This window comes from Meles meles, chromosome 12, assembly GCF_922984935.1.
Source record: "Meles meles chromosome 12, mMelMel3.1 paternal haplotype, whole genome shotgun sequence".
Taxonomy (NCBI): Eukaryota; Metazoa; Chordata; class Mammalia; order Carnivora; family Mustelidae; genus Meles; species Meles meles.
Genome location: NC_060077.1, coordinates 7,076,390 through 7,094,949, shown reverse-complemented (window position 1 = coordinate 7,094,949; position 18,560 = coordinate 7,076,390). Strand labels below are relative to the sequence as shown.

The 18,560-nt window shown below is 45.1% G+C and overlaps 1 protein-coding gene across 3 annotated transcripts; it reads right to left on the bottom strand.

Moving 5' to 3' along the window:
* Positions 1-2,829: 2,829 nt before the first annotated feature.
* Positions 2,830-18,404, bottom strand: SPRING1 (SREBF pathway regulator in golgi 1). Of its 3 annotated transcripts, none has more exons than XM_046025841.1 (5): positions 18,192-18,404; positions 9,968-10,124; positions 5,647-5,798; positions 5,149-5,262; positions 2,830-3,308 (listed from the first exon to the last, which is right to left on the bottom strand). In XM_046025841.1, the coding sequence occupies exons 1-5, from the start codon at positions 18,303-18,305 to the stop codon at positions 3,225-3,227; spliced, it is 621 nt and encodes a 206-aa protein (XP_045881797.1). In that variant the 5' UTR covers positions 18,306-18,404; the 3' UTR covers positions 2,830-3,224. The 3 variants fall into 3 exon arrangements, with proteins under 3 accessions (XP_045881797.1, XP_045881798.1, XP_045881799.1); XM_046025842.1 differs by having other exon boundaries at positions 18,128-18,375; XM_046025843.1 differs by lacking the exon at positions 9,968-10,124 and having other exon boundaries at positions 18,128-18,404.
* Between the last annotated feature and the right edge of the window lie 156 nt (positions 18,405-18,560).

Genomic DNA, 18,560 nt, shown 5'->3' with positions numbered 1-18,560 from the left:
ACCTTTAGCATGAGTTCTTTAAAACAGTCATAAAAATAATACTAAGTTTTGTATTTGCCACCCTTCCAGGTGAGCGACCCACTAACCCGGGTGTTGTCACTACCTGACACTGCTCCCCCGCTGGGCTGCAGACACCAGACTTCGTGTTGAGCACGGGGCTTCACTCCTGTGGACACCTCACAACCCATGTGATCCCACTTTACAGATGAAGGGCCTGGCACTCAGAAGAGAAGACTGCCCAAAGCCATGCTGTTCGAAAGCAGTTACTCACTCTGAGTCAGAATTCTCTGCTGCATTCGAAGGAATAACCAAGGCCAAATAAGCAACATCTCTGCATGTTTACAATTTATCTGAAAATCTCAAAGATGGGAAAAGTTTTGCTTGGGAGTTTTGCAGACTGTGCTCCCTGTCCCCATAGCTGACACACCAACTGAGGCACTTCCCAGAGGCCCTGAGTTGGCTTTCAGGAGCACGCTGACAGCTGAAATCCCTGCTCTAAAATCCGATCCCCCACTTTCCAAGAGCTGCCAAGCTTGCCCTTCCACGACAGCCCCATATCACCAGGCCTAGGGCCACCCTGAGTCCCAGGCCCAGTGGAGGCATGTCCCCCCTCCCGGGTACCTGCCCACCTAATACCTCTTGCATATACTCTGTTGTTTCTTTCCCTGTTAGGACAGATCTTTACCACTGCAGCCACAAGCAAGGCAATTAAGATTCAGAATTGGGGGAAATGCTCTTACCTTTGGTCCCACTCAGTATTTTTTTCTTCGGTCTCTTCTTTGATTTTTCCCTAAAATCCCAACATGTATCACACACTCTGCTAAACTCTGGGCACGCAAAAACAAGACAAGGTCCCTAATTCTAGAAACCCTCCGTTGAGGAAACCAGAAACCCAGAGAGTGCAGAGCAGGGAGGGATTCTGGGCTGGAAGACTGGGGAGGCCGAGCGATGGTCTAGGTCCGTCAGTGGCTTTATTGTATAGTCTGCAGCATTGTGAGTTTCCAGAAACAGTGAACATGCCTCTAAACAGACTTAAGTAAAGAACAACAACAACAAAAACAAAACAAAAACCACAAACACAAACATATTCCAGGGCCAAATGAAAATGACCTTTGAATTACCAACCCAATTTGGCTATTGATGCCACCTCTCCTCTCTTTTGGCCTGGACAACTGAAATCCATATGGTCTCGGTATGGGGCGGGGGCAGTCGGACGATCACATATGAGTCAGCAGTGGGGCTGGTGAGAGGCAGCGGGAAAGGAGAGCAGACCTGAAGCCAGAGGTGAAGTTCTTGCTTTGGTTCTGTTGTTAAATCTCAGTGTGGACTCGGGGAAGTCACTTCACTTCCCACTACTTCCTCATCTACAATGTGGGAATAAAGGTAAGCTTAACTCTATCACCCAACTGTAGATACTATTTGTGAAAGCACTGAAAATGCAGAACATGCTCATCAATAATTCAAGTATGAAGTAAAGAGGCAGGGGTTAGTCTTTGATATAAAGCCATTTTCACATTAAGTCTCTGTTACACTGTTCAAAAGTTAAACGAGTTCCAAGAGCAGCTGATAACAGTGACAACCCACATGAGACAGACACACACCAGACTGAGTTACCAAAAAGAATGAGATGTTTTACCATACCATACCAGACCAGACATGCACATTTCTTTCACATACAAAGTTTGATTTAGCACCATGAATGCACCTAGAATCCAAAAAGTCCAAGGCAAACTAAATAGATGTTGGGGGGAAAAACATTAAACAACAATCGCCAGACAGTTAGCTCTCAGAGAAAGCTTATTTAGAGTGACACACCACTTTGGGAAGAAATGTAGAACAGGAGAAAGTTAAGGGGAATTACTGCTCCATATTGCAGAAACATAATGGAAGGCAAACATGGTCCAAAGAAAAAACCCTACTGAAAAAAAAAAGTCAAAAGTGGACTGGAAAACCACTGCCCTGCTCCAAGGTCAACAGCTTAAACAATCAAAAAAGGAAAAAGACCTTGCCCAATCCCGGGGGTTATCGAGAGGCTCGCTCCAGGAAAGAGTGATGTGCCCAGGTATCCTGAGAGCAAAGAGCCCTACTATTTGAGGGGCAGGGTGTCTTGAGAGGGGGACCAAATACTCTGGACCTCGAGCCCACGAGATTCAGTGTCATACTAGAAACCCAGAGAGGCGCCTTGAGCACGCAGACCAGCAACTAGCATGCCTGGCCTTCACAGACTCTCGCACAGCACCTTGACAGAAACCTGGGTTTTCTTCTTCTTTGCAAATCAACAGGAAACTGAAGGTCTGAACCTGTTACATGTCCCGAAGCTGAAAGCGATGAAGGATGACTGCTTACAGCCAGCTGCTAGAGGTATCTTCACCTAGGAATCCCCTTAACACCAGTTTTCCATGACAGGAGAGAAGAGAGGGCTGCCCGCGGTGTTCCTGAAGCTCCCAATGCACCACGCACAGCTGAGCAGCCCGCGATGACGGCAACAGTGGCACGGGACACCAGAACAAAATCCTCCAGAACAGCGAGTTGGAATTTCTGGTTCAAACGGAGCTCACGCATGGGTATGTGAGCACATTCAAATGCCACTACGGGAAAAGCTGAGGACGCCTGCAGGGAAGCCGGTATGGGGAAGAGCAGCTCTGAGCTGGTGACAATTTTAGATGTCAGGATACAGTGTCCAGGGCCCACTCCTGAAGGCACTGTTAAAACAAAACCCAAATAACTACCTTGAGAGAACACACACATTCAAAGAGGCCAAACATTTTATCCAGGTGAAGAATGACTTAACTCATAAAACTCAAGAATACAAGAAAACAAGAACAACAATAATTTCCTTGAATATATTCAACTATCAAGGCAAGGCATCTTCCTATATAAAACATTACCACTTTCCCACTACTCCGAAGGAATCCAATAAATAACTTTACAGGGAAGGGTTCGAGAGTCTGCCATGGGAGAGGTGCCCCAGAGCGCCAACAGCTCCGCAAGCTCGCCTGCAGTTTGTTCTTGAACGTGACCTGCTGTTGTTTCCAAGCTGCTTTATAGAACCGTCCCACGGCGTAAAGCCCAGCGGAGAGCGAGGCCACAGAGTACGACATAAGAAGTGGTCAACGCCAAGGCTCCCGCGCGATGCCTCTCCTCTTCCAAGCAGACTAGAGAACGCTGGAGGGTGGCTCAGGCCACAAGCTCTCCGGTGGTGCCTCGTTTGCCTTCCGTGCCTGTCACGCGGGGAAGAGCTCGGGAGGGCTCTCTCCATAGCAGTATTTGGCTATGGGGTCCCTATAGGTGTTCTCGTGCTGCACGCTCTGTCGGCAGAAGGGAAGATAAGAGCACGGTGAGAGAGAGCAGAGTCTCACACACGTCCCTTGCAGGACAGTGGCGGCCAGAGCGGGACTGCTCTGCCAGGAGCCTGCACAAGACATTCTCTAAATGCCACCAGAAGAGTCCAGGCACTGCTATGAAACAGAGGCGCATGCTTAACACAGAACGCCAACAAGAGTGTGAAAATGGACAGAACATCACTGCATGCCTGTTTCTTTCTACGTCAACAGTGAGTTTTGTTTGCCTGTTTTTTAAAACAACCTAGCTACACCCTGGGCAACTCAAGACAACTATTTTTTTCTCAGATGATGTTACGTTAGATTAAGATCCAGCGGATGTTTTGCTCCTGACTGCTGTGCTCTAAGGAAATTCAGTTCCTGGTACTGAACCCTGCAGACATGAAGGAGATGCCACATCCAGGCGCTTCCCTGAAGTTTTATGTACCTCCACGTCTGGCACACAAGCCAAATCCCACAATACCACACAAGCCTCAGTTGGTTAAATAAATGGAAAATGGGATTTAACACAATCATCCCTGATGGCTAATGTTTCAGCAATTTGTTTTCATAAAGGCAACTTGAGTTTTTAGCTAGTCTGGAGTTCATTAATTAGCCCAAGACCAATGCTTAACATCTAAATCATAAGCATTAATCCAATTTATAGACATGCAGCAAATCTCTTTTTTGAGGATACCATAATGAAGATAAATGGGCAAGTGGGACCTCTCTCTTTACAACAAAAAGATCAAGTGAGAAAGGTCAGCATCTTCCCTCAAGATTGGAAATAGCGTCTGGGTTTCATCAGTTAAGGGAAAAAAATATTCCACCTTCTCTAGCAGTTCTCAGAATGAGAGAGAATCTGATTCAAAATGAGTCATGTGTTCAGCCTTCCTCCACATTTCCTTTAAAGCCCATTCAAGTGGAAAGCTCTTAAAGCAAAACAAGCCCATCAGGAAATTGCTCATGTTTTCAAATGCTCCTTATAATCCCTGAAATATTAACCCAGCTATCCCAGACCAGAGACACTGCGGCATAAAATCAAAAGGCGGTCTCCAGAAACCTGGCGAAGGGTACAAGGGTTACAGAGAATGACGATCTCAGACGAAGCCAGTACAGTCTTGGACACTCCACGAACGGAAGCCAGAAGCAGCATGCGCGTACACCACACACGGCTGGCAATCACACCGAGAGCCCTGACAACCACCCGAGCCCAGAAGCAGCAAGGCGAGGGCACAGTGATGCAAAGGCACAGGCATGCAGACACCTGCAGGGCCAGGGCCAGCTCTGAGCACCCAAAGAACAGAGCACTTACACAGACAGCATGCTAGTGAGCACTGAGAGCTTGACCACCCACAGGTTTATTCCTGCATTTTTAAATGCCCTATCCCCTCAAATCCTAAAATAAACTACAACTCCATCCCAGAACAAATGACTGCTTCCTCTTAACAAGTGGTTGCTGGAAAGCCTAGTCACATTTCAGTCAGACACGTGGGGCAGAGAACTGCTCTCAGGAACTGGAATATTAGGGCTCCACCCAGACTCAGAAATAACTATGAGCTTCCACTTGAAGTGCAGACATGCCAATCAGATAAGGGAGATGCAAGCTGATTAGACCTTGATTTCACATAAATATTTTACTTCCCTAGCATGTACAAATCTCACGTTGACATTCTAAATACCATCATCTAAATACTATCCACCAAACAAAGCTTGCCACGGCTTCGCTTAAATCTCTTCTCCGTTATTACCCCACCGAGAGGCTCCCACTGCCTATTTTCGACTGCCTCCCACCCATCCCCCAGCGAGCAACATCACCACTTCTGACCTGAGATGAGGTCCTGCATTTGGCCAGACACAATTCAAAGTGATCTTCAACGGCCATGAAGAGGTTCTGGAATGCCACGGCTGCCCGGTTGAGGAAGCGCTCCAGGAGAAGTTGCTATGGAAACAAAAGTTAGTACCTGTAATAAATTCCAGATTCAGCAGCACAAGGTAACCTTGGATATTTCTCCTAAACTAAGAGACTACTGATGTGGAAGAGAGGGGTAGAGACGGGGACACAGCAAGCTCAAATGAGCACGAGCCTGATCCCCTCTCCGTGAGCCCTGATGAGGGACACGGGGGCCCACGTGCAAACGAGCCACCCAAGTCAGTGGGAACCACTCCCTTTCTCATGGGCACCACTTCACAGGAGCAGTTTCTGCCATCTACACAGTTCCCGTCTCAGCCCTACCTTCCAGAGACTCTCGCGCAGAGACTCCGACGCTCAGCATCCAGGAAGGGCATAGAGAAAGGGCATGGAGACGGCAGCAACCGTCCGTACCTTGCTGGGCTGCAGGCAGCAGGACACGCAGTACTCGTAGGCGCCGCAGCAGCCATGGGGCAAGCAGCCGTCACAGCGGTACTGCTTTGTGCCGGGGACGTTGACGTTACAGCAGCCGTTCACCAGCAAATCCTTCCTTTCACAAATGTACCCTGGAAGTCAGAGACTCACCTGAGTAGAAAGCCGGCAGGCCTCCCACCCCTCTACCGGGGTGACCACGAGGCAGCAATGAAAGTGCACACGAAAAGCACACAGAGCCAGGACGTGGTGTTTGGAGCACGCCAAGCACCAGAGGGACAGGAGTCCAACACGAGGGATCGGGGCTTGCTCTCTGCGGGTCATCGTGGACAGGCAACACGGGCTACTGTGCGGTGAGCAGGCTTCATGTTCTAATCTACCTAAAATAACCTTCTGGTCTGCTGGCACATGTCTGATTTAATCACTATGTCAAGTCATACCTAACCAATGCAAGCCACTCCTTCATCTGTAACTGAAGAAAACTGGCACTGTTCTCAAAAAAAAAAAAAAAGAAGAAGAAGAAGAGAAAGAAAATAGAAAAAACCAAGGCATTCATTCCTGAAAGTGAGATCAATCTAGATTTAAAAACCAACCAACCAACCCCCCAATCTTTACAGACATCTTTTAAATGCTTGCATTTATTTAGTAATTTGGAGGATTTTTGAAAAAGTAGTTACAATGAACCTTCGTAAGTTGATTTAGGCTGTCTGTAAGTATACAGGCCCAGATTCAACTACCCCTCAGAATCCAGGAATGCAAGCTCTCTAATACCCAAGGGACAAAAACCCTAATTCCCTCTGCTCATAAATCCCGTCATCTGTAAACACACTGTCTCCAACCCAGTCAAACCCATACTCAACTTGAAGGACTCTCTTTGTAAAAACTGATTGCTCAGAGCTGCTATAGAGACACTTCTCTATCACCTTCTAGGAGTGGGACAGAAAAATGTAAAAATAAATGAGGGACACCACATGGCTCTTGGGAGACTCCCAAGTGCATGCACGGGCCCACAGGTCTCTACCCGGGCCCACAGGTGCAGAGCAGCTGTTGCCAGCATCATTCCATTCCAAATGCCCCAGCTTCTTAATCCTTAGAGAATGAGACCTGGTGAAGTGTAAGGTTGTTTTCAGAGACTACTCTGGAAAACAAAGTCTGTACAAAACCAGGGGGCACCACTAAAATAACAATGGAAGAGACTCAGACGGACCTCACTTAACACCTGGAAACCCGGGGCCTGGAAAGAACCAGACCCCAGTTACCTAAGAACTGGGTGCTTTGTGTTGTTTTAACTATATTTTGTCTTCTAAATTAAGAGAGGACGACTCAAATGCTGTAATATATGTTTCTGGGATTCTTTTTAACTATTCTTACTCATTTTCTTCACAGGGATTATAAATAAACCAACAAAAATCCAAATAAGTCAGCATGTTTCTCAAAATTTGGCCAAAACTAACAACAATGAAATCTTATTACCTGTCAGGAAAACGTAAAATAGAACATATCCTAAACTCCACTTGTTGAAATTATCTTTCTGCCCTCCTCTCTTCCAAACTGTAGGTATCAGCTGCACTGGCTGCCTTTCACGTTCCCCCTGTCCCCCAGTCATTCCACACCCCAGTGTTAACTGCCAGTATTCAGCCTTGAAGCCACAGGTGAAAGATTTCTGGTGAAAGAGAGCTCAAGATTTCTCCTTCTACATTGTAAATCTACTCGTGCCAATGTCATTTCCAACAAGGAGTCCAGTAAGATCACAACCTCAGAGTATGTCGTGATTCACTGGGAAATTAACTTCTGAACGTGGAAAGCGTCATTCTAACTGGTTGTCTTATTTAATAACTGTTACTCTGGCAATATTCGTGGTAGCATCTGCTTGCTAAAGAGCATAAATTCCTGCAAGTTTTCTTTATGAAGTTGTTTCTTTCTTCTCACAGTCATGGAGGTACAATACAATCTATGGCTCTGGGATTTTTATTAGTCGATTTTTAGAAATTTTTACTTAAGAAGTCTGAGTCTGTCTCCCTTGAATTAATCAGAGGAAAATTATTCCTGTGTTAGCTACAACAAAAGAAAATGACGGTCACTTGTAACCTAATATTAACTATTAAACTATTAACTATTAAAGTCAAGGCATAAGATATCATGTTTTCTCACTGTGTGTCATAGAAACACAACAGTCTCTAAGAAAAAAAGGACTGAACTCCCAAGTTCAGTCCTGGCCCTAGGTCTGCCCTCTAACCAGGTCTAACCTCTAACCATGTGTCATCTTATGGAAGCAAATTTTCTTTGCCAAACTTTGTTTAAAAAACAAAACAAAACAAGAGGCTATTTGCAATATTATTTGCTTTTTCAACATGATCTTAAAGACAGAGTTTGGCACCGGCACCGTTGCTGGCTTGTCACCGCACGGGTTGTTTTTTTAAAAGATTTTATTTACTTGACAGAGAGATCACAAGTAGGCAGAGAGGCAGGCAGAGAGAGAGAGAGGAGGAAGCAGGCTCCCTGCTGATCAGGGAGCCTGATGTGGGGCTCGATCCCAGGATCCTGAGATCATGACCTGAGCCGGAGGCAGAGGCTTTAACCCACTGAGCCGCCTAGGCGCCCCTTGTCACCGTGTTTTTGTGCAAATTTTTCCAGTTCTTCTACCTTAGGTGGGTGTTTTTCCTCTGATCCCTTTCCTCAATTCCAAATAATCTCATCTGGACTGATGCTTTTACGATCTTTTTGGGAAAGCTGTTTTTTATTTTTGTTTCTGTTTTTTGCTGGGAATGCAAAGTTTGTTTGTTTGTTTTTAAAGAACAGTAAATGCACTTGTTTCATTTTAATGACAGCATGTCTGCATTTTGTTCAGTCACTGTGTATAGCTGAGTATTCTAATTCAAGGCTGCCCTGTGTCGATTACAGTACTGCCACACTCACAAGAGTGCTGAGACTCTTTGATATACAGCAAAATTTACTCCAGCAAACAAGCCAACTGGATTATTTGCAAACCACCAACTGAAAAAAGAAAAAACAATCTACAAAACTATCGGGGAACTCTGAAAACTGTTTAGATAGTTGACATTAAGGGAAAGTGTTACTCTTCTGGTGTGATAACAGCAACTTGATCGTGGCTTATAAAAGAACCCTTGCTATTATGGCAAGTTTCTTAGCCTCTTAGTACCTGCCTTCACCTACAAAGTGACAGGAGCAATGTCTACGCTATAGTACTACTGCACAAATCAGACAAGATACTCAAAGAGAGGTTTTAGCCCAGTGCCCAGCACATAATTAAGAGCGCAAGTGTGCATTAGTGGGAGTCCCTCTTCAGAAAGACAGGGCCAGCCTGCAAGTGGTGAAACCACAATCAGCTAATCCAACCACCTCAACAGCACAGGAATCCCCTTTCTTACAGACTAAAATGAGGCAACAAAACTCTGGGAGAAAGCTCCTGGAAATAGGAGCTGCTATTTTCACTGTAAGAATAACACATTTTGAATGTGTTTATCATTCAGGTGCTTGAGTGGCTCAGTCAGTTAAGCATCCAACCCTTGATTTCGGCTCGGGTCGGGATCTCAGGGTCATGGGATCAAGCCCCATGTTGGGCTCTATGCTCAGTGGGGAGTCTGCTTCTCACCCTCCCCCTATGCCTGGCTCATTACATGTGCTCTCTCTCTAAAATATGTAGATAGGGTGCCTGGGTGGCTCAGTCAGTTAAGCGTCTCCCTTTGGCTCAGGTCATGGTCCCAGAATCCTGGGATGGAGCCCCACATCAAGCTCTCTGCTCAGTGGGGAGTCTGCTTCTCACTCTCCCCTCCCTCTGCCTATGCACTCTCTCCCTCTCTCAAATAAATAAAATCTTTTAAAAAATAAGTAAATAAATAGTAAAGAGAAAAATGAACGTGTTTATCATTCATGCGAAATCACCTGGTCAGTCAGTCAACGAGCACACTTCCTAAGTGCCAGAACTGTGTGGATATTGTGTAGGTCACCAAAGAGGAACACTGGCTACCCTACAGAGTTCACCACTAAGATGAGAAGACAACCTGGGCAAAATCTGAACATCCTGGGGCCAGGAAGAGATGAGCAGCAAGTAGCCTAGGGGCCGGCACATGAACAAATGCTGAAACCGTGCATTATAGGTACAAGGAGCTCTGGAGACAGGATTATCAGATCTAACTTCTCTGACAGTTAGGGGAACCTGAATGACAAGTAAAGTGTGAAATACAGATGTGAGAAATGCTGGGAATGGCACTGTATAAAACCCCAGTAATGACTAACACCGCAGTCCTTCACTGGCTGCAGAGAAGAGGGGAGCCAGCCCTACCTAGCTCATCCGTGATGAGGTGCTTCCCTTGAATGGAGTTCCGGCACTGGTTGCCAGGCCGACTGCTGTTCCCCAGGTGAAACTGCACTTTCCACGGAATGGGCTGGTCGTGGTCTTGAACCTGGAGGAGATTCCGATCTCTCACTGTCCTTTCCTCCTACAAAGAGACCACCAAAAGAAGGTTAAAGTACCATCTCTTGCATTCCCACCAACTTCTCATATCAACTACACAACAGGACAGAAACAACGTAAGAAAGCCTGCATGACTGGAATCGGTCGAATCGAGTCTGAGCCAAAGCCATAATATAAAACACAAAATAAACCTGCAGGAAAAGTAATAAATTAAGGCTATGCTTCAAAACTGGCATACTCACATTAACGGCCTCTGGGTTATATGCCTGTTATAAATGTGTACGAAAGTGTTAATTTCTTGCAAACCTGAGAGAGGAAAAGCTTTAAACTTTTTCTTCCTGATGGAATATCATTTAAAATATTTTTTATAATAAAACAAACACATTGCTGAACACAATGTAAAATTTGAATATACCTTTAAAACAGAAGAGGAAACTTCAAAGGCATTTCACAACTGTCATTTTAGACAATCCCTGGACTCATCTGGGGCACAAGGTCACTTTCATTTGCCATTATGAATACTTCATTAAGGTAACACTGAACTGGGAGGTTGGTTTTAGGGGCAAGAAGAAGCAGGCCAACTTGCAAATTTCTCCTATGAAAAGACAGTAATTGTGGAACTCTTATACCTCTCATAAGACATCCTTCCAGCCAGCCCTTTACCTACACAAGCAAAGGGCCATGCTGCTCTAGAGGCAAGCATTTATGCCTTGTTTCCTAGCCTCCAAGCTGCGGCCGAGCTTTTAATACTGCTTTTCCTATACTATTAAAGGAACAAAGGGGGAAGGTGCCTAAGTACGAAACAACCAATCATGAGACAGCTGTCTTCTGAATCCTTCAACCTGCTGTTGGAAAACAAAACAATTATACAAGACTCCCTCCCAAAAGCTTTATATATACTTTAAACTTTCTACCTTTTTAACAGATTTTGTGGTTTTTACCATTAAGAATGACCTGTCATGTGTCACCACCAAAAAGGACTAATCTTGAAAGTCTTGATGGCAAAGGATATATACTCTAAAACAATGAAACAGATCTTCACAGTTCCTGAGGTTTCTTTAGGAAAGGAACCTGAGAAGAGTTACTAATATTTAAGATATACATACCCACATCTACTTTGATACAACAAACACATTTTTGAGCATTTTCTATAGGAAGTACCATGTGTAAGGATGCACCAGGATGTTTACAGTGTAGGAAAAACTAGAAACCCAACAGAGAAATGACTGAATAACACCAGTATAGCCATGGCTATTACAAAAATCCCAGATGTGAATGATACATATTTACCTTGAGTAGTTCTCAAAGCTGGCTTGCACATTAAATTACACAAGACTTTTAAAACAAATTCTAATTTCTCAGCCCAACTTCAGACTGAGTAAAAATTTCTGTGGATGCAACCTGGGAATCGATATTGTTAAAGCACCTGAATGATTTTAATACACAGACCACTGTATGTAGACCACTGGATGTCACAATATACTACGTGAACAAAGCAAGTTACAAAACAAAGTGCATATTATATATCACACATTATGATAACAATAACATCCACATACGGGTTTGTAAGAACAGATAAAAGTATGGGAAGATATGCTACAGACTATTAACCTGGAAGGGACAGAGGTGATTATTAACATCTTCTGTCATTTTTGGAATATTGTCATTTTTAATTTAAAATAATAAAAACATGATTATCATTAACAAGAGAAGACACTGAGGGATCTACACGAACTCTGTACTATCCTCGAAACTTTTCTTTGAATAGAAATTTTATTAAAAAAAAAAGCATGACTACCAACATTAAAAACGAAAATTGCCCACAGTCCCATCGCTTAAATAAAGCTTTATCAATTTTTATACATTAACTTCTAACCTTCGACCCCAGCATTTAGACTACAAATAAGGATGCTTGGCATTCAGCAATTCTTGACCCTAATTGGATGGTAAACCATTAAGTACCCACCTCATCCTCGTAATAGCATTTTCAAGGCCATATAATAATCTATCATGTTGATGTGCCATAATTCAGTAAACACACTTTCCACAGAACATTTGACCCAGCCCAAGTTTTTGTTATCACAGACAGCACTGCAATAAAAACAGAGGTTTGTTTATTCTCTTGAATGACTCATAGTAATAATTACTAGAAATAGTCCCCGCTATATAGTGCCAAATAACCTCCCGGAAGTTACATACGCCATTTGCAGTGTTACCAGCATTCATGGAACAATTCCACCACCGCTGCACCAGTACTGGAGCATGTTCTTTAATTTATTAAGTGTAAAACAGTCCCATGTGGTGACTTTAATTTCTATTCTTCTCTGCTCTTTTGTTTCACTTATAGGCAAGAACTGGCACTGGCAGAAACAGGACGGGTTCTACAAAAACAAGATCTGTATTCCTTGGCTGGTGCAAGAAGAGGGGCTACGTGCAGAAGCCCTGGGAATACGGGACAAATCACTTAGGTGCACACTGCTTAACTACCATCAGTTCATACTCCTCTGCTCTGCTGGGACCGTATCAGTTAACTGAAGAATCAAGCTATGCGCAAACGAAACTAAGCTCCAAATGCTGTCCTAGATAAATGAATAGCCGTGAAGACGAGTAAGCAGCTGGTCAAAGTATAATGGATCTCACAAGGTTGAAAGTACTCCTAACACCACTGAGAAAATGTCCTGTTATTCTTCCCCAAAGAAAACAAGAGTTCGCAGCCAAGTGCATCCCGGAAAAACCTCTTCCACGTAACTATGCTCCCGGTCAACGGGAAAGCAATTCTGGCACTTGAACACTTTTTCAAGTTCTCAAACATGAATATCCAAGACCCTGCCAAAAGGATTGGATAATAAGAGTTGTACAATCAAACAAGACTGTACAAGAGATAGTATAAGACAGTGGCAAATGTAATGAATTAGCACACATTCGTGCTTCTGAGGGTCCAGTCTCATCAATATGGTGTAGAGAAGGACCACTGAGGGGATTCCTTCCATGGTTTTAAACCCCTTCCAAACTGACCTCCTGTTAGGTTGTCTCAACTAGGCTTTTTATCTATATACAGATTCATGCATGTGTGTGAGTGCGTGCATGCACGTGTTTCCCCCAACAAACGTAGCAAGTCCTTACAAAGTGGTAAGGATATACAAAGGCAGTCAGGTTCTCTTTCTCAAAGTGCCCCCAGAGCAGTGGATAAAGAAATGTGCAGAGAAATCAGTGCCATCGACCACAGTAGACATCCACACACAGTACAAAGAGTGGGAACAAAAACAAAAAAATGAGACCTTTCATCATAAATTATAAGGAGCTACAGCAATGTTTTATCACTAATACGTGTTACTTAGCCTGATTTTAAAGGAGAATTTGAGTAACTGCCCAGTCTATTTTCCAGGGGTTACCATAAGAGTCAAATGAGATAAATGTCCCATGCTCAGTGAAATTATGGGTCACTGTTCTCCTCTACCCTGGGGAGTAACTTGACAAACATTCTGAAAAACATATATACCTTGATGAACAGTAACAACAACAATAATAAAAAAGAGTTTAGCAACTCTCTTATGATTTGCCACACTTCAGAAGTATCTAACTTACACACTAGTCTACTACAACTTACACACTTAGTTCCTTGAAAGCTGAAGATGTTAATATATTTTCAAGGAGTTATGCCAAGAGCCAGGAGACTTTCAAGAACCCCTCCACTTGCACACGAGAACATTTATTTACACGAGAGGCCCTCTAAGGACCCTCTGACTCCAAGACAGGGATTTCTTCCGTCTCAGCTCGAATGCCCCACAGGGTTAGGCCCACCTTGATGCTCTACCGCCGCAGCTTGTTTTGTTTCCTTCGCACGGTAAATCATAATCTGAAATCATTTTGGCCACCTGCCATTTCTGCCCCCTTCACTCCCTGACACAATACAAGCTCTAGGAGTGAGACCTCATCCGTTTTGCCGCCCCCCCCCCCTGCCCCCCATATTCCACCACCCTCGCAGAGCGCACCTAGCACACAGCTGGGGCTCACTCAACGTTTGCTAAGTAAATGCACCCAAGTCACTTGGCACCCAATCCTCTACACCCCAATGGCATCCCCACCACTGTCATTAATTTCTCCTGCACTCCCATCTCTACAATCTAAACTATCCCCCAAAGCATTAATTAACGTGAAAACCAAAGAAAAGAGGAATTCAAAGCAACAGAGGGTAATCAGCTCGTCTCCAGGCAAGCAGCAGCTGCGTCTGCTCCACGAGCTCAGTTTCCCTGAAGCAGAGCATGGGGCCCAGTAGCTTTACGACTTCTCACAGCCTCCTCTCAATTCAATCCCAACACACACAGCCAGCCCCAAATATTTATTCCATACCATATCTCCATCTCACAGATGAAGGAAATGAGGGTAGGCAAAGTGAAGCAAACTTGCCTCAAGTCGCACAGCTCAGGAGTGGCGGGTGACCAGAACTGCAGCGCAGAGCGGAGCAAGACGAGCAAACTCAAATGCACAGAGCACAGCATCAGCCAGAATGGGCTCCAAGTTGTGGGTCCCAAAGACCCTTTATCTTCCTTATATAGAGAATCTCCATTTGTGGGTTTATGAGGATCATACTAGAAATCTAAAAATAAATTCTTAAAATATTTAAATTATCTGTTCTACTAAAAATAAAAATGAACCTATTAAATTTAACAGAGTGTTTTTTTGTCTGTGAAAAAAATGTTCTTCAAAACAAAAAAATAAATTTGGTGAGAAAATGCTTTTGTATTTCTGCAAATCTTTTTAATGTCTGGCTGAATGGAAGACAGCGGGATTCTCCTATCTCCCTCTGCAGTTAATCTGTAGCAATACGTTATCTGAGTTGAAGCATGTGAAGAAAATTTACCTCACAAAGATGTGTAGTTGGAAATGGAAGGGATATTTTAATGGCTTTTTCAAATAATTACAGATAGTCTTCTTTGGTACTACATCAAAACTTGACGAGTATAGTTCCTTAAAAGTTCACTGCACTGGTGCAGCCACTTTAGAAAACAGTCTGGCAATTCCTCAAAAAGTTAAACACGGAATTACTATGTGACCCATCATTTCTACTCCTAGGTCCATACCCAAGAGAAATGAAAAGGTATTTCCAAATAAAACCATGTACACTGATGTTCATAGAAGCATTATTTATAATAACCAGAAAAAAAAGCCAACCATCCACCAACAGATGAACGGAAAACAAAATGCAGCAGATGGAGACGATGGAATATTATCCACACATAAAAATGAAGTACAACGGGCCGCCTGGGTGGCTCAGTCATTAAGCGTCTGCCTTCAGCTCAGGTCATGATCTCAGGGTCCTGGTATCAAGCCCTGCATCGGGCTCCCCACTCAATAGGTAGCCTACTTCTCTCTCTCTACCACCTGTGCTCTCTTACACACTCTCTCAAATAAATGAATAAAATCTTAAAAAAAATGAAGTACTACTATATGCTACAAAGAACTGAACTGAAAGAAGAAGCGTACATGTTGTAGGATTCCTTTATATGAAATGTCCAAATCAGCAAAACCACACAGACAGAAAGTTGATGAGTGGCTGCCAGGAGTTGATGGGCAGGGATAGCAAGGTTACAGCTGAAGTGTTTCTTAGTGTTTATTAGGCTGTGGGAGGGATCTGACCCAGAGAAATTTGCCACAAGTTTGAGGCGAATCACAATCATCCCTCCCCAATCATGGTCATGGATCACAGGTTTTTAAAAAAGACAAACTGTAATTTAAAAATAAATACACAAAGTACGCGAGAGTACTTTTAAGGTGGTCGTAGGGAAGGTCACAGAGGAGACAGCATCTGAGTCAAGACATAAAAAAGTAGCTGGAGAAGAAAGGAAAAGTCACCCCAATTAAAAAGACTCACAACTCACTCGTTTGTTCAAACCACACTTGAGGGTCCATTAAGTGCCTGGCAGTATTCTAGGGGGTGAGATTCTATGAACGACACAGACAAGGTTCCTGTTCTCAAGAATATTAACGTCTAGAAGGGAAAGAGAGAGAAGACAGATAAACAAGTTTATGAACAAGAAATGTTCAGTTAATGATTCCTTCTACAAAGAAAATAAAACAGGTCTACAGTCAATGAAACCTTAATTTAGACCGTGTCACCCAGTGTGGCCCGAGGTAGTAACGGTTAGCCGGGCCTGAAGGGACAAAAAAGACTCACCAAGCAGTGATCCTGGAATGGAGTCTGAGTTTTATCTGAATGCAACAGAGAGCCAAAGAAGAATTATACCTAGGGAAGAACTATGATTTTTTTTTCTTCCAGATTATCACTCCTATTACTGCTGGGTAGAGAAGAGACTGTTGGACAAGAAAGGAAACAGAGACTTTGAGGCACCAGGGTGGCTCAATCGGTTGAGCATCGAACTCTTGATATCTGCTCAGGTTACGATCTCAGGGTCATGGGATCGAAGCCCCCTTGGGCTCCATGCTAAGCACGGAGTCGGCTTCGGATTCTCTCCCTTCCTCTATTCCTCCTCTTTGTCTCAAATAAAATAAATCAAAAAAAAAAAAAAAAAAAAGGAGGCAGAGACTAGATGGCGAACTACTGCAGTAGTCCAGACAAGGTAGCTTGACCTACAGTGGCACCAGTGACAATCAGGAGAAAGAAATAAAATCAGGATACACTGCGGAAGCAGGGGCAATGTTTTGGTTACGGGTAGTGAGAGAAAAAAGGAAGTATCTGTGGCCGGACTACTGGTGAACAGTAATGCCACTTAGTGAGCCTGGGAAGACTGAAGGGGAAGTGTTGATGGTGGAGAATTGAGAGTTCTGTTTTGGCCAAGAATGAGAAGCCTATGACACGTTCAAAAAGATGTCAAGTAACCAACCGGATAGAAAAATTGGGAGTTTTCTGGAAAGGTCTAGGCTAAAGTTACAAATTTGGGTATCGAGAGCATACAGCTGAAATTTAAACAATGGTCCCAGAAATCACCTGGGTCAGGTAGGGAAGAATGCAGAGATCTGAGTCCTGGCTCACTGTAACACTCAGAGGTCCTCCAGACAGAGAAGGAAAAACACGTGACCACAAGGTGTCCGTGAGGTTGCAGAAAACATAAGTCCCAGAAGCACTCAGTTCTTGAATGTCACCAACACATCCCAGTCAACAAAGAGGCTCACAACACTCAGCCTCTGTTTGCCTAAGGTAAGAGGTGGGATACAGTTCCCTATGTTCCCTTCACACAGCTGCCCCACTGAACCTGTTAGACTAGGGTGGCCACATAGCTTATTTTATATTCATTAATATATTTTATTTAACAACTTGACCCCTGAGAGCCTCAGAGCAATCAGACATCAGAGGAACAGCATAAACCAGTATTGTCCCTGATACACTCCGAGGTATGTTCTCATCCTTTCTAAAAACCCAAACGCTCAAACCTGACTCACAAACGTCCAATGCTTTGGCCACATTTCCCACCAAACCACCCTGCCTTTTCTCCCAGAAAGTCTCACACTGAAGAAAAATGAAGGGGATGTGGACATAAGAAGCAAATTCCATCCAACGAAGCTATGCCCAGAAAGGGTACCGCATGGGTCCTGCTGAGGTTCCCGGGTGGACCACTGAGCCGCCAAAATAAACGCAGGGCAAGTACGCCAGCGCTAGACTCGCAGCTTGGCTACTTACCACCTCCCCCTCTCCGAGTCTCAGCTTCCCCCGATGCAATCTGGGGACACACATTCCCCCAGAACGGCCGGGAGGAAGAAGCAAGAAACGCACGCCCTCCCCCTCAAGCCCTGGGCCCGGCAGATAGAAGGCATACAGATGGCAATAAGGGTAATAACCACAGTCGGGGGCCCAGAGGCGGGGGTTCGAGTTCCACCTGTGCCCCTGGCCTAGCAGCGCCTTCTCGCCCCGGCAGCAACGAAATGGGCAGGTCCCTTCGCCGGTCCTCGGACCCGGCGGTCCGGACCCTCGAACACACTGACAGCGCGGCTGCACAGGCGGCTCCCCCCACCCCGGCGGGAAGCCAGGCGGCCGAGAGAGCAAAGACGGGAGGGCGGCGGGCAGCCACTGACCTGCTTGAAGGTGCTGCTGAGGAAGTAGACGAGCGACAGCCCGAAGACCAGGGCGAGCACCCACCTCTTCCGGAGGAGCCGGCGCCACACCATGGCCGCCAGGTTCACCATGCCGGCGCGGACGAGGGGCGCGGCGGCCGGGGCAGGGAGCAAGGAAGGCCCGGGGCCCGGGCGGCATGGCCACTACACAGCCGGCAGCACCATCCCTCGCGGCGGGAGCCGGCCCCACGGCCTCCCGCCCAGCCAGCTCCCGGCAGCCACCCCGCGCCGCCCCTGCCACGTGACCCGCTCCACGCCCCGCCTCTACTCCGCTCTAGTCGCCCACCGGCTTAGCTCGTCTCCTCCCCATTGGTCCCTAAGAAGCACCGACCTCCTATTGGCTGAATCCCGAAAGAGGGCGGGCAATCGCGTGCGCACCGCAGGAGTAGCGGCG